The 15,778-nt window shown below is 36.3% G+C and overlaps 2 protein-coding genes across 4 annotated transcripts; one reads left to right on the top strand and one right to left on the bottom strand.

The window, feature by feature from the left end:
- The first annotated feature begins 546 nt into the window (after positions 1–546).
- LOC110890090 (protein DNA-DAMAGE INDUCIBLE 1) lies at positions 547–6,935 on the top strand. The gene is made up of 15 exons (XM_022137656.2): positions 547–721; positions 831–863; positions 1,145–1,275; positions 2,550–2,658; positions 2,730–2,846; positions 2,933–2,998; positions 3,924–3,986; positions 4,078–4,122; positions 4,237–4,298; positions 4,637–4,730; positions 4,820–4,982; positions 5,082–5,152; positions 5,242–5,284; positions 5,928–5,953; positions 6,592–6,935. Exons 1-15 carry the CDS (start codon positions 656–658, stop codon positions 6,718–6,720), a joined length of 1,218 nt encoding a protein of 405 aa, XP_021993348.1. The 5' UTR covers positions 547–655; the 3' UTR covers positions 6,721–6,935.
- Positions 6,936–7,342: 407 nt separating this feature from the next.
- Positions 7,343–10,127, bottom strand: LOC110890091 (BTB/POZ domain-containing protein At1g55760). Of its 3 annotated transcripts, none has more exons than XM_022137657.2 (4): positions 9,792–10,127; positions 8,744–8,889; positions 8,455–8,615; positions 7,343–8,042 (listed from the first exon to the last, which is right to left on the bottom strand). In XM_022137657.2, the coding sequence occupies exons 1-4, from the start codon at positions 9,908–9,910 to the stop codon at positions 7,440–7,442; spliced, it is 1,029 nt and encodes a 342-aa protein (XP_021993349.1). In that variant the 5' UTR covers positions 9,911–10,127; the 3' UTR covers positions 7,343–7,439. The 3 variants fall into 3 exon arrangements, with proteins under 3 accessions (XP_021993349.1, XP_021993351.1, XP_021993350.1); XM_022137659.2 differs by having other exon boundaries at positions 8,455–8,570; XM_022137658.2 differs by having other exon boundaries at positions 7,346–8,042; positions 8,455–8,573.
- Between the last annotated feature and the right edge of the window lie 5,651 nt (positions 10,128–15,778).

Genomic DNA, 15,778 nt, shown 5'->3' with positions numbered 1-15,778 from the left:
TTAGTATAAAGGTTAAAACGTGCAAGATTATGAAACATAAAGTACAAAACTCGCAAAATTTTGCGCTAAAGGAAAACTGTCTGCAAAATGGTGTAAACGTAAAGGACTGTAGTTTACTATAAAAAATAAAAACCCAAAATTAGTAAAATATAGCTAATTTATGAGCCAATGAGGTAGTGGTGGAGTTGTTTGAGAAAGACTTGGTATTCCTTGTGACCCAGGTTCGACTCCCACTCTCCTCAATATTTTCTGCGACATCCAGGTGAAGGGCGAATACGGGTGGTGCCGGTTCGTCTTGGATGGGAGGCAAGGTTTTATCGATTATTCCACTGCCGAGCCTTCGGACGGGTGGATGTCGGGTTTCCGCGCATCTAGGAGAGCCAAGGGCTTGGTGCCAGTCGAGTAGTCGACCTTGGCCACATGTCACGGTTGTTGACACGTCGTTACTTGCCGTTAAAAAAAAACTAATTTATATATTTGAAAATAAGATTAATCCCAATTCCGTATAAATTAATTTATAAACCCCCTACGGTCTAAGATTAATCCCAATTCCCGTATAAATTTATCTATAAACCCCCTACGGTCAAGCACAAGCAGCTTGAAGAAGAAAACCCACAGAAAATCATCAGAATCTTCGAATCGAATATTGAAGAACATGAAGATCACTGTAATGACTGCGGACGAACAAATCGTTACTTTAGAAGTGGATCGCGATGAATCTGTAATAAAACATCCTCCCGCTCAAAACCCTAGATCTTTTTTTTTTCAGTTTCCTGTCTGATCATGTTCCCTATCTGAATCATAAATAATAATGTTACTTGTATCTACAGGTTGAAAATCTCAAAGCTTTACTTGAAATCGAGGTAAAATTTTAAATTTAGCAATTAGTGTTTTTAGTTTCTTTTTTCTTCTTCTTATTTTTAGGCTATAATTAGTTAACATTACTAGAATTTGATATTTGATGCATAATCTTAGTTCTAACAATTTTTTTTTTTTATTATTTTTTTTATAAAGGGTAGTAACTAGTTACCATTGGTAGTATAATCTTCGTTTTTAAGGCTAATTTAGATGGATTTTATTACAGTTTGGGATGAAGTTTGTGTTATTTGTAGTATGTATTGTAATGGTTGTTTACAATGAACAGTCTCAAGTGCCACTACAGCAACAACAGTTGCTTTACAATGGGAAGGAGATGAGGAATGCTGAGACACTGAGCGGTCTCGGTGTTGCTGATGGAGATTTGGTCATGATGGTGTCCAATGCTGCTTCTTCAAGGTCCGATTTTTATCTAAATTCGGTGCTGAATGGTTTGAAAGATTTATCGTGTTAGATATTCTGATTGCTTTACCGCTTTTAAAGCTAACCGTTTTACTTACTCTATTACGCGGTACTGTTACTAATGCCCTTTGAATCATGTACGTTACAATTTACAACAACCGTACCTAGTAAATCCCACAAAAATGCAAAGCTATTGGTAGGGTTTGGGAGGGTAGGCCCGACTCCAAAACTAATAATAGGCAAACAAACCGAACTAAAAGTATAGAAATAAAAAGCTACCAATAAGAAAAGAAGTGGTGACAGAGTAACGTAAGAAACTAGAAACATATATGTCATCATAAAATAACATATAGAGATATACACATGAAGACAATCACATCCCCCCGAAAAGTCATTAACCTTTATCATACGTAATACGTTTCTACTCTTCACGAACTACCGATGATTTGGGCTCCGCATATCTAAGGGCCCCCGTTTCTTGATTATATACTAAATCCGTACGTCATCTTTCAATTATTTGAATATGATTATGCGATTCTTGGTTCTGTCAACATATTAGAATGTGTTGGGACTAGGGCTGCAAACGAACCAAACGTTCGGCGAACAGTTCGTGAACCGTTCGGCGGGAAGTTTGTTTGTATTCGTTCGTTTATTAAACAAACGAACACGAACAATAAATTTAGTTCGTTTAGTTAAATGAACAAACATGAACAGAGATCGTGTTCGTTTGTTTATGTTCGTGAACGTTCGGTAACGTGTTCGTTTGTGTTCGATACTTCATTAGTGTTTTTAGTTTTTATATTATTTAAATACTTCAAAATTACGACAAATTAAATATCTAATAAGTGTCGTTGTATTATATATTTTGTTCATGAACGATTGTTTGTGTTCGTTCGTTTCCATTTGTGTTCATGAACATTAGTTTGTGTTCATTTGTGTTCGTCAACGTTCGTTGCCTAAAATTAACAAACAAACACAAACGAACACGAACAAGTTCATTTCCTTTACAAACGAACACGAACATAAAATCGCGTTCGATAAGTGTTCGTGAACGGTTCTCGAACACATATATTTCTTAACAAACGAACACGAACAAGGTCTTGTTCGTGTTCGTTCGGTTCGTTTGCAGCCCTAGTTGGGACGGATAACTATATTCTGCTATGTATCTTTGTGATTTTATTTGTGTTTTCATAAATCGGATGTGACTAGGTGATTTAGGCTGTAACTTCGTTTAATTTTCATCTATGCTAATTCATGAGGTTTTAAATCAGGGATTCTAGCAACGAAGTTAGCTTGAATCCAGACGGGTCTGCTGTGAACCCAGCTGCCTTCCAGCAGCAAGTACGGAACAATTCAAATTTAATGGCACAACTGTTTCAGGTAAAAGTTACAAATTTCAGCACTCAATCACATTTCCTTTTAAGATCCTGACCGTTAATTTTGAGTAACAGAGTGATCCTGAGTTGGCACAAATTATTCTTGGGAATGACTTGAATAAGTTACAAGATGTCTTACGGGTTCGTCACCGCCAGAGAACTGAATACAGTCGGCAACAAGAGGAAGAGATGGTAAGTGTTATTAAACCTGCGAGTTTCTTGTATAATTTTGTATCCAATAAATGTGTTAATGGGATAATTGTTTTTCCAAATCATAGGCACTACTTTATGCAGACCCTTTTGATGTAGAAGCACAAAAGAAAATTGAAGCTGCAATCCGCCAGGTGTGTGACCATTTGTTTTTTTTTTTTTTTTTTCCGACCAGTGAATGTTATTATGTTTATATACGGACCTATGGTTATTACTCAAAGACATTACTTTTTACGGTGGGTGTGAGCATTATATATCTTTCCTATATGTTTCTGTATATGGTAAAAGACATTGTGACTAGGGCTGTAAAATAATGAACCGAACGAACACAAACAAGACCGCGTTCGTGTTTGTTTGTTAAGGAAATATATGATTTCACAAACTGTTCATGAACACTTACCGAACGAGATTTTCTGTTCGTGTTCATTTGTTAAGGAAATGAAAACGTGTTCATGTCCTTTTGTGTCCGTTTGTTAATTTTTAGGTAACGAACGACCGAACGCAAACGAACGCTCATGAACACAAGCGAACACAAACTAATGTTCATGAACACAAACAAGCGTTCATGAACAACATTGATACCTATTATATATTCTATTTGTTGGAAATGTGAAGTATTTAAATAAAATATAAAAATAAAAAAAAACATTAATGAACAATCGAACATAAACGAACACTTTACCGAACGTTCACAAACATAAATGAATGAACGTGGCCTCTGTTCATGTTCGTTCATTTAAATAAACGAACGGAACTTCTTGTTCGTGTTCGTTCATTTATTAAACAAACGAACTTCCCGCCGAACGGTTCATGAACTATTCACTGAAAGCTCTATTCGTTTGCAGCTCTAATTGTGACATCATAACATTGTGTCGCAAATGTTTTGCTCTTATATCCATTAGTGAAATCACCGACGTTCTCGCCACTTGTGTTTCTTCTTTCTTCTGTTTTTTTCTTTAGTACATCTTTTTTTATCTTTTTGTTTTTCTGTATTTAAATTTTATATTTGTTGTGATTTATTTTCTTCTGGCTTTTGAGTCGGTGCTTGTTCTTTTACAGAAAGGTATTGATGAAAATTGGGCTGCTGCACTTGAACACAACCCCGAAGCTTTTGCGAAAGTGGTGTGTAGTATTAAATATTTGACCAGCACTTTTTATACAACCGAAGTTTAGTTCATTGTAAATATATATATTTCTTTGATATACTTTTCAGGTCATGTTGTATGTTGACATGGAAGTAAATGGTGTCCCCTTGAAGGTAACGGTTAAAAAATATTGACACCTCCGTGCCTTATTTTCTTTTATGGGCATTTATTTATGTAGTTCAATTTATGTGCTCTTCAACCTTTTCATGAGCGTTTTTGTAATTCAGGCATTTGTTGATAGTGGAGCGCAGTCAACTATAATATCAAAAAGCTGCGCAGAGCGTTTGGGGTTTGTACTTTTGTTTTTGCATTTTTTTAATGTAGTACTTTACTACTTTGAATATAGAGTAAAATTCCATCGTTGTCCCTGAGGTTTGGCCAGTTTTGCGACTTTTGTCCAAGGTTTGTTTTTCCGCATCTGGATCCAAAAGGTTTGAAATCTTGCCATCTTCATCCGGCTCGTTAACTCTATCCATTTTGGATAAAGATGTGGAAAAACAAACCTTTGGACGAAGGTCGCAAAACTGGCCAAACATCAGGGACGAAAATGGCATTTTACTCTTGAATTTAAATTCAAAGTGTTATTCACTTTGAATGATAAGCATCTAAAATTCACGTGCTTTTCAGATTGCTTAGGCTGTTAGACCAACGTTACAAAGGCATTGCTCAAGGTGTTGGTCAGTCGGAGATTCTTGGTCGGATACACGTTGCTCCAATTAAAGTAATAATCTTATTTTAATTTATTTTTTCCGTCGTGTTTATTCTATTCTATTAATCTTGCTAAAATCGTTCTTTTTTAAATAATGGTAGATTGGGAATATTTTCTACCCTTGTTCCTTCTTGGTCTTGGATTCACCGAATATGGAATTTCTATTTGGATTGGATATGCTTCGTAAGCACCAGTGCATTATCGATTTGAAAGATAATGTCTTGCGAGTTGGTGGAGGAGAGGTTGCTGTACCATTTTTGCAAGGTTATATTTTAAATAGAGTTTTCATCATTATTAATGCGCGTTTTTACTAACTGTATTTTATTATATTTGATACCTTTAACTTTGTTTATTAATGTACAGAAAAGGACATCCCGAACCGTTTCTTGGATGAGGAGAAACAGTTGAAAGAAGCTTCTAGCTCTGGACCTCAAGTAAGATATTTCTCTGATTATGAATATTACTCACATATTTGTTGAAGCCACCGTGATTTGTATTTACTTGTTTCAAATGTAAATTTCAGGGTGCATCGGGATCAGCGGCACCATATGGCGGCCAATCTTCTGGTTAGAATTCTCTTTGTTTCACAAAAGTGGTTTGAGTATCGATCAAATGTCTAAAATACCCCTTAATAATAGCAAAATAGGAGAATCTTGTAGACGCGAAACAATATCACCATTCTTAATAGGTGGGCAAGTGGCAATTTCGACCCAGTTATTATAAATGCGTCGATTTGGGTTTTGTGCTTTATCCCTACAGTTAAACTGGAAAATTTAGCTTAAAAGGGTAACAGGTCAAACTGGTGTAACGCGTCAACTCAAGTACCCTACCGGACACATTTTAACCCGTTACAAAACACGTTCTGCCTGCTAAACTTTCATACACTGCTTCCCAATGATTATTTCAAAATGTTAAGATAACTATTGACATACCATAAACCTTAATGATACTAATAATCCATAAAGAAGATTAAATTAAGAAAGCGTTTTGGCTCAAGTTCTCAACCCAGCTACACTACCTGGCCTGTTTTAACCCATTACCAAACACATCCGGCCTGCTGATTTTGCCACCTCGACTTATACTACGTGTAATGTTGATATCGAATGAGCAATCTTAGGTTTAAAAGATTCTATAAAATAAAGTTCCATCGCATCTGAATACGGAAGAACAATGGTGATTAATGTTTGTGTTGTTTTGTTCAACCTGCAGGAGCTGTCGGAAGCAACCCTACACAGGTTAATTTCTCTATTTAATACAATATATATATATATAGGGGAGGGTTATCTTGAGAACGCTAAATATTGCGAGAACCGTGAGAACGAATGAAAAAACCAATCAAAACCAATTTTTTTTTATACAAACCTCATTGTAATTAAGATACAATATCAAAATAAGAATTTATAACATCAAATAATTTATTTCTCATTTCAAAATCATTCTTTTTAGATTTTTTTACACATGTGTAAATATAGCAGATTTACACATGTGTAAATGGCAAACTTACACATGTGTAAATTTTATTTATTTATGAATTCACGTAAATTTAAACGTGTAAATTGAATTTCTAACATTGTATTCGAATAATAATGATAGGTGTAGAAAAAAATTTTGAATTTGAATTGTTTTTGACCAAGTTCTCATGGTTTTTTCATTTGTTCTCACGGTTCTCACAATATTTAGCGTTCTCATTTAAACCCTCCCCTATATATATATATATATATATATATATATATATATATATATATATATTCTGTTTTATTTTAAATAAAATAAACAAACACAACCCTAAGGCTTGGTTTTAAAAACCGAGTCCTAAAGTTGATGCAAAAGGAACATGAATTATATATATATATATATATTTTTATAATTTCAGGGAGCTGAATTTGAAGCCAAAATTAAGAAGCTTATTGAACTAGGGTTCAGCAGAGATGCAGTCATACAAGCTCTGAAGCTTTCTGATGGTAATGAAGAACAAGCAGCTGGATATCTTTTTGGCGGGTAAATCTTGTATCCGTAATTTAAACTTTTCAAGCCACTGGTTTGAAATCATAAGTTCTAATTTGAAATGTATACTTTGTAACATTGATTCTTTTCTTTTCTTTTTTAAATATTTTTCCACTTTTAACTGTTAAACAACATTGATTTTGCTGGTCAATGACCAGATTCAGAACGATTCGTGTTTATAGACAACCTAATTTCAGTGCGACTTGCCATCAATTTATAGGACTTTTATGTATAATGTTGATCACATGTGATTCCAACGGCTTGTTTAGTCGTAGGTCGATGACGTTAAATGATGTTTAATTAAAAGATTTTTCTTGGTTCTTGGAATTGTCATGAGGTTCTTATGTTTACAATCTCAAAATTTTGGTCTTGAGAGAATCCGTGTTTGGGGAAAGACGACAGATGGGCCACGTCAGACACGAGAAGACGACGCACAAACTTCTTTTCCTTCCCTCCCTCTTTCTTCTCGCACCGTCTCCTCTCATAGTAATGGTTCGTGACCACATTGCGGATTTCCTATTAGCCGACAATCGTGTACATCGTGGGTTTTACTCATTTTTGATTCAGTGTCATTTTATATATTAACTGACATCTAAATCATAATATTTGTTAAAGCAAGCTACTGTAATAACACTTAAACTTTTTATTAAAAAATAACATTTTGGACAAAAATGTACACACAACAATTGAATAAAGATGAACACAATGAATAATCACTTAGAAACCTTTCCAAACTGAAAGAAGTTCACTAAACACTTCACCAATCAATTCCCTATCTGCAGATTGTATAAATGCATTGAATTCTTCTTGGATCTCATATATCTTACCAAACTTCACAAGATATTGCATGCAACAAATCTTCAGTTTCGATAAACGATAAAGAAATGCAATTTGGAGCCTCACGAGCACGTTCTTCGTGTCAATATCTTCAACAAGACTTTCATGACATGCTTCTTTCAAATCCAAAACTTCGTACTTATCAGCCGCTCTAAGAAGTTCAAGCCTATGATTAAGAAAATCGTTGTTCTCTATGTTACCATATAATGACTTGAGAAAAGCTTCACAAGCTTCAATTGACATGTCGGGAATGTTTATGGTGGATAACTCCTTTTCCTTTAGGTCATGAGAGAACATGCTATGAAAGACTGGTGACCGTGCAGCAAGTACTGCACGGTGGGCCTCAATGATTCCATTGGAAGCGTTGATGATGATATCTGTGTGAATGCTTTCTGATAACATCCGACCAAGGGAGGAGAGTGCGCTTGCACTCGATTCCTTTTGTATCGACCCGTCCACCCAAATGGAGCAAGGTTCACCACCCTGGTTCATACGTCACACCAAATAGAAGGCAAAATGAGTATAAGTCGTGTTAGAGTAATGTTATATCATCCTAAATTTCTTTTTAAAAGTCCTCTTATGCGGTTTCATTAAGTGTGTGTGTATATATATACATATAAAACAATAGTCGATTATAAGATTATTTTTTAATGAAATAATAGAAACAGTTTTATGCATTAAAAATACACTTTGACTTAGTTACGACTCATTTAAAACCGTTTAACATATTTCTATTTACTTTATTTCTTTATCAAACATTCCATCGATCAGTTTAAAAGGGTATCGTCCTATCTGCTTTATTCCCTAGGCCTTAAATGTCCATTAAGGCATTACCACAATTTTTAGGATGTGTCATTACTCTTTTGAATAACAAGTTACATGGATAATTGATTACGTTTGGTGACGCGGTCTTCAAGTCAAGAAATTCAACCTCGATGATGAACTTCCCCGTCAATGGAACTTCAAGCACCCAAACAAAATCGTCGCTGGTTTTTAACTGCTTATCCCTAACTTCTGCATCCATGTTGTAAGCAAGATAGTACACACAAGTTGTTGCTTAAAGAATATAGAATTTGAAACAAATTGGTTACTAGATGTTTTATTTGAGTTTAAGAAATGGAGTTGTTTGACTAAAAAGTCAAATGTTGACTATCTTTGACTTCGAATGTAGGTACTAAAATTACCTGGATGAACCAAAACCTTACGACCTCCGGATGAAGAAATGATGCGAATGATGAATGAAGCAATTGGAGGGCTGTCTCGGGTTGAATTTAATATTTCCGGGTATAATTTAATAGACAAACTTCGATTCTTCTCCACAACTAAATGCCTGACACAACAAGACACATGATATGAAAATAATCACGTGTTTTGTTGTCATTCATATCCCGTTCACAAAACATTTTGTGTTCGAATTAACTTGTTTAATTAGACTAGCATGTTTACTTAAATACATCGAACGCTTTAAAATTAGAATAAAAATAATTTTTCTTTGTAATGTATGAATTAGTAATCTCCTTTGCCCATTAAAAAAACTATTTATTCATTTATTACAACATGTAGCATTCACAATGATTACCCTAAAAATATGTGAGCGAGTTTAGTTATAATATAAGGAATGATTGTTAGTATTTTTAAGTGGGGAAGAAATAAAATATATGAAAATGTTATTGTTTATCTGTAAATATATGGAAAACAAATATTTGTAAAGAGAAAACCTTATAAATTTTTTTATTTTATTCAGAAGTGGTTGCGAGTGAGGGTCTGGGGGAGAGAAAAAAAACAATGATAAAGGTATAAAAAATATTATTTAATTGAAAGAAGAGAAAGAAAATATAGTTTTTTTTTTTTTTTTTTTTTTTTTTTTTTTTTTTGTGTGTGTGAATGCTAAGCGAGTTCGCAACAGGATCATAACTTATTTACAACCCATCAACTCGTTTAGTTCATTTACAATTTGATTACAACTTATTTACATTCTACTAACTCGTTTGTAGTCCGCCAACCCGTTTAAATACAAGACATACAAATTACAAGGTTCATGTTCGGATCATACGATTTTAAGTGTACCCAATTACACCAACCGAAACAGAGCACACATTTTGAGAAAATCAAGAACAAAAAACCAAAGCCCACCTGACCCGACCCGACCCATTTGCCAATCTTGATATTTCTTTGATATTTATAAAAATCAACAAATTTGAACAACCAAAACAAGCTAGAGAACAAACTTACCAGTTCCATTTCCCGATCTTGAAAGGATCGGATTTCCGATAAGTAAAGGACACCAAATTGTCTATACGCCATTGCGCAAGGCGCGACGTTGTATCAACACGATAAGCGGAGGCATTCATCCTCGCGAAAGCCAGCGCCAGCGTGATCTCATGGAAGCAGTCAAGAATTCCGTCCAAAAACTCTCCGTGCTTTCCCAGATTGTCTAACCGGAGTTATCTCCCTCTTCATATAACCACACTCAAATTAAGATTATTATGTGTTTCTGTTTTATTGAATGTTTGATTGTGTTTTACGACATTGATGACGAACTTTTTGGTGGCTTTCACTGCACTTCAATTGTTGCGTTGGGTTATAAATACAAATTTTGTGAATGTTGTTTTCTTTAAAGTTTAAACAGTGGGTCCCATGTAAATCAAACCTTCATTATTAAAATTACATCTAATCCATGATTGTTTATTTTATATTGTTATTAGAAAAATAAAAGGATGTGTTTGCGAATTTCATGGGACACTTGTCCCGGTTGTATGGTCGTAGTTTCAATGTTTTTATAAAAATCATGATGTTTTTTTTTAAGTGAGAAGAAAACATAATAATGTATTTGAGATTTAAATGTTTGTTTACTTTATTTATTTATTTATTTTTTATAACCTGACTTATAGCAAGCTTTTTTATGTATAGAGGTAATATAATATATGATAATTATAAAAGTTTAAAAACTTTTTAACTAATGTAGATATAAGAATGATATAATAGAGATAGATAACTACTCTATCTTAACTCTAAAATATGAAAAACTCTAATATGTGTGTGTAAATATTACACTAGTATAAAACAAAATATAGAACAACTTTATCTTTTGTTGTTGATTTATAAAATTACAATTTAACAAAATAGGTAGTCTGTAATAGATAAAATGTGAACCATGAAGTAGTAAACAAATTAGTAATGGGATTTTAGACAAAAAAAAAAAAAATAACAAAAAATAAAAACTTGGCGTCATTAGTTCAGCCTGCGGGCGGCATAATTGGCTAGGCCAAATGAAGGTGGTTCAAGGGTATTCAACTGGGCTGGTTATTTATTATACAAACTCATGTTCGATTCATATTACAATGTCCAAAATACGTCCTAACTAGATATATGTTATTAGAAAGTGTTGTTCATTCAAGAGTATCATGTTCTCTCTTTTCATCTCAAATCTCTAGTTTTAATACAAAGAACACTCAAGCGCACAAACATGCGCAAACACATACATGCGATGACGTGAGCACACGAACATATTAGTTATATGAGATGGATCGGTTATAATATTACTTTTATTTCATATATAAACCAGGGGCGGACTTATGTATTGTGGTGGGTGGGCAATCGTACCCCTTGAACAAAACTTTTTAGTGTATTTTATAGGTAAAAATCCCAACCGCACCCTTGAAAGTTTGGTTGAACCTCTCATTCGCACCCCTATGAAAATATTACTAGGTCCGCCACCAATATAAACATTTAACACCTAAACTCGTGAAAATTTTGTTACACTCTTTCTAAGAATAGTATCAGTATAAAATATTGTTAGTGTTGCATACTATTGATAATGATAGTAACCCAGTATAAAAACATAATCATGTGACATAGATCAACAAGGTTCAAGGTATACCAAATATATTAAAGATATTTTAATCATATAGGTGTTGGTTTGAGAATAACAAAAAGTTTTGGGCTAACATCATAAATGGTTAAGTTTGAAACGTGTAGGTAGTGGAAAGGAATATAATCTTTTGTCCTTGGAAGCAAAGTATCTCTTTGGAGTTTGGACTCCGAATCACTCGAATAAAAAGGGTAGTTACGTCAATGAGTTAGTAGTAAAGTGGTTAGGGAAAGATTTGGTATTCTTTATGACTTATGTTCGACTTTTACTCTCTCTATTATTTTTTGCGCCATCCAGGTGAAGGCGAATACGAGTGGCGCCGGTTCGTCTTGGATGGGGGGCGAGGTTTTAGCGATTATTCCACTGTCGTGCCTTCGGGCTGGTGGAGTTCGGGTTTCCATGCATCTGGGAGAGCCAAGGGGCTGGCGGCGGTCAAGTAGTCGACCTTGGCAACAACGCCCGGTGTCATGGTGGTTGGCACGTCGTTCCTTACCGTTAAAAAAAGGTAGTTATATTTAGGTGTTTATATGTATACTTTTAAATTATTTATTTAGATTTTATTACTAATTTTCTGATTATGGTTAAAAAAATACACATATAATCTTCAAAAAGCCATAGGAACTGTCAAATACCCAAATCCCTGCTGACGTTCAATGGATCTTCGCTGACGTCCAGATATCCCGATCCGTGTTGCTACAAAAGAATAAACCGTTAGCCTTGTCACGAAGGGCCCCGGGAGGGGGATCCGTGACCAAGCTCCGGCGTGAGAGTAAGTAAACTTGCCGGAAAGTGAGAGGAGCTTATTCCGATGAGTGTGATCACCGGAATGTTTCATCTAAGGTGTGAATCCAATAAATGTATGTGTGTGTTTAATGTGTAAAAATATTGGTCGGAATAAATGAGGGAGAAGTAAATGAGAGAGCTTTTAATGTAATACCGTTAATCTGCCCTCTGATCGTCTTCCTCGGTTTCTTATATAACCACGATCCTTATCTCCCATGTGAGATATTTTGTTAAGGTGATCCGACGGATTTAAGAAGTCTTCGAGGGGCTCAGACACGTGTCTGACCCCTAACGGTTAGATTATCAGCTTCATTTAATGCTCCGGCTGGAGAAGTACGATGCCAGCCAAGATACTCTTCTTATCAGCCATTAATTGTGGCTTGCAATCTCTGATTTTAGTTTCCCGCCCATTTCTCATGAAGAGAGCCTTAATGGGCAAGGCAAACTGTTGTTTGGGCTTATGCCTTGTTGGGCCCACATGAAGGTAGCCCAAAGCGGGTGAAATGGGATTTCCCATTGGCCCGTCGTCAAGTCATCTTTAGTCCCTGGTTCTGAGACCCAAGGCTCATGATCCGGGGCTGAATCATAACTGTTCAAAAGGGATGTTAACTTTTTTAGGCTTTGAATGTGGGCCCGTTTCTGATCGGTTATTAATCTTCTCTCTTTTCACAAAATCCATCATTTCACCGAATACTAATGGCGGGAGTTAATCCCCTATATACACGTGCATCTTTTTAAATTTTGAAGGGACGAATGACATGACGGTTTCCTGTGTGTTAGTTGCCCTCTTTAAATACCCCATTGCCTTTTAGATTTCCACGTATCCCTTCTAGTTATCTCTCCCCTTCCGTCATATTACTCCGATCACCGTCCCTTTTTTGAATATGAGTCGTTCCGGTCACTTTGCAATCAAATCGGTCTTGACAGCGAAGGACTTAAAGTCTTTTGTCGAGACATATAACATTCCCGAGCGGTTTTCTCCCACCTTGCCGGGCCCTAACGAGTCGGCTGAGTGCACACCGGACAGAATTCCCCTTTATACATTGGCATTCTCTTCTTGTGGAGTCCGGTATCCTCTTTCACCTTTCAAAGTTGCTTTGCTTCGCCACTTCGGGGTTCACTTCTCTCAGTTGCATCCCCTAGGGCTTATGAGAGTGGTGCACTTTGAGTTGTCTTGTGCGGCCGTTTCTGGTGAGCCGTCTGCCCCCCTGTTCTGTATGTTCTATAAACTGATCTCTGATGGAGATTGGTTTACTTTTGCCAAGCGACAGAACAGCGTGTCGAAACCTTGTTATACCTTTATGCCAACTTCCACTTACCCGAAGGATTGGAAGAGTAGGTTCATTTTTGTTTCCGCTGCCATGATACCAGAGTCCCCATTGCCAAGAGATGTTGAGGTCGTTATTGAAGATGTTTTTCCCACCCTGTCTGCTAACGAGACCGTTCAGTGGAAACGCATGTATGATGTCACACCCCGATTTTCACACGTTTCACCGGTGGGCCCAGTGGGGGACTATCGTGACATAGTTGGTAACATTACAGTTAAACAACACAATATTTAAATGCACATCGAAAGCAAAAGATAGATATATTTCAACCTTAATAATTTGTAATATCAAGTATCACACCAGTCGAAATTAATCCACCGGGGATCCAAAATAAATAGGAAACATGTTCAACAGTTTGCTCCTTTCTCATCCAACCAACCATGTCATGCAGTCTATTGCTTCTTTCTCCCCCGTAAAATCCCGGGGCTTGCATGAAACGAAGTACTTGTAGGAGCAACCCTTATCACCGGGTCCTTGATTCAGCACAACTTTTTGAGACGGGACACTATGATGGTTTGAAGAGTGACGGTCGTCATCATCTTTCTTTGGTTCTTCCTTCTTGGAGGGAGGCTTGCTATGTGCCTCGGAATGAGTCTTGGGCTTTGAATGCGGTGCGGATCGGGTCGTACTCCAAGTCCCGTTCGACTCACTGTACTGCCTATCCAAGGCTTTTGTAACAGCATTGTCAATCAACGCTTACAGTTCAGCACCTGCTATATTAATACGAACATCATTCTCATTCTCCTTTGGATGACTATTTACTTCATCCGAGTCAACCATTTTATCTTGAACTGCTACATAAGAAAATGACAAAAATATATTTGGGAGTTTACTATGGAATTGCCCTTTTTGGCAATTCATTAACCATGGTAAAGATAGGCCATATTTGGTTAATTTGTTACTCATATTTATTTAGGATTTTAATATAACTTATCCTAATTATGAACAATATTGTTAGTGGCACAAAAGCCTAGTCATAGGGACGTTTTTTATATTATAAGCCATGATTTCAGAGAATCAAGGCATGGTGGTTTGAACATAGTTCTCTTACCTTTTCTGACAGGGAGTCATAGACTACTACTGTCTTTTGCCTTATATGACAATGAATATGGCCCGTAGGCACTACATCACTAATGGATGATTGTTATGTGATCATTTTACTTAATGAATTAAAGCCATGATTAATAGATCATTAAGTTAGGGTTTGGAATCCCTTGAAGGATCCTTGTATAAGAATGACGCGTGTGATTTTAACAAATCATGTCTGCCAGGAGTATTAACATGCTTACAGAGGTTAACAGGAATTTGAATCTTTTAATCAGGTCTTACCATCTTGGCCGGGTCTTATAATGACACGAAGGCTAGGTTATACCGTTAAGATTCTTTATATGATAGGCATGTTATTTTAAAAGGAATGATTTTGATTTATCTATTTCATATATTTATGCATATAATGACAAAATGAAATTTATAAACTTAGCATTCCAATACATAATAAAAGGATTACACACTGCCCTAAACGGGACTTTTAAACAGACAAAGTACCTACGCAGAGGTTAAACAGAAAACGAGTCCACGCAGGGACCAATACTAGGATAGATGTCCTCGCAGGGACTGAAAAGGAAAGTCCACACAGGGACTGAAAGACAAGTCCACGCAGGGACTGAAAGACAAGTCCACGCAGGGACTAAATACACAATAAATGTCCACGCAGGGACTTGATTGAAATAGGAAATACAATGGTACATATAGAGACTAATGATCTCGTTTCTTCTTTCCTTTTAGCAGGTTTACCAGGCCTTTGAGGAATCCACGGTTGTTCTTACGTTCTTGCTCAAAATCTCGTTCCACCCTGTTCAAACGGTGGAGGATTTCTTCCTGCTCCGGTGGGGAAAAACGTGGCTGCCGCGATAGGTGCTGAGCCGGAGGTCTAGCAGGTATTGGATACCCATGAATTGAGTATCCCATTCCCCAAGGTGTTTCATAAGGTACTTCAGGATGAAGGGCGTGGTAGTTTGCCGTCGCTTCTACGTATGGGTCGACACCAATATAGTTGTAGTTAGTGTGAGCTGGCTGCTCAAATGGGTTGTACGCTGTGGAACCGGCGTATGTTGGTATCGGGTTATCATAACCAAATGGTGGCGGAGGTGGTGCAACTGGTGCAGAATTCACCTCTGCAGGTGGGTTCGAAGGTCCACCCATTTGTGGGTCTTCAGGCAGTGGCGGATAATGACTTC

Source organism: Helianthus annuus, chromosome 11 (assembly GCF_002127325.2).
Source record: "Helianthus annuus cultivar XRQ/B chromosome 11, HanXRQr2.0-SUNRISE, whole genome shotgun sequence".
NCBI classification, from domain to species: domain Eukaryota; kingdom Viridiplantae; phylum Streptophyta; class Magnoliopsida; order Asterales; family Asteraceae; genus Helianthus; species Helianthus annuus.
The sequence above is the reverse complement of the archived record's forward strand: the minus strand, read 5'-3'. Positions and strand labels throughout refer to the sequence as shown.

Bases quoted from the DNA above. Each gene is read 5' to 3' on its own strand.
- LOC110890091 (XM_022137657.2), bottom strand. From the start codon at position 9,910: ATGAATGCCTCCGCTTATCGTGTTGATACAACGTCGCGCCTTGCGCAA. The intron at 8,890-9,791 runs GTAAGTTTGTTC...TTGTTGTGTCAG, and splicing joins AAGATCGGGAAATGGAACTG to GCATTTAGTTGTGGAGAAGA. The intron at 8,616-8,743 runs GTAATTTTAGTA...ATATTCTTTAAG, and splicing joins TAAGGTTTTGGTTCATCCAG to CAACAACTTGTGTGTACTAT.
- LOC110890090 (XM_022137656.2), top strand. From the start codon at position 656: ATGAAGATCACTGTAATGACTGCGGACGAACAAATCGTTACTTTAGAA. The intron at 2,999-3,923 runs GTGTGTGACCAT...GTTCTTTTACAG, and splicing joins TTGAAGCTGCAATCCGCCAG to AAAGGTATTGATGAAAATTG. The intron at 4,299-4,636 runs GTTTGTACTTTT...CGTGCTTTTCAG, and splicing joins AGCTGCGCAGAGCGTTTGGG to ATTGCTTAGGCTGTTAGACC.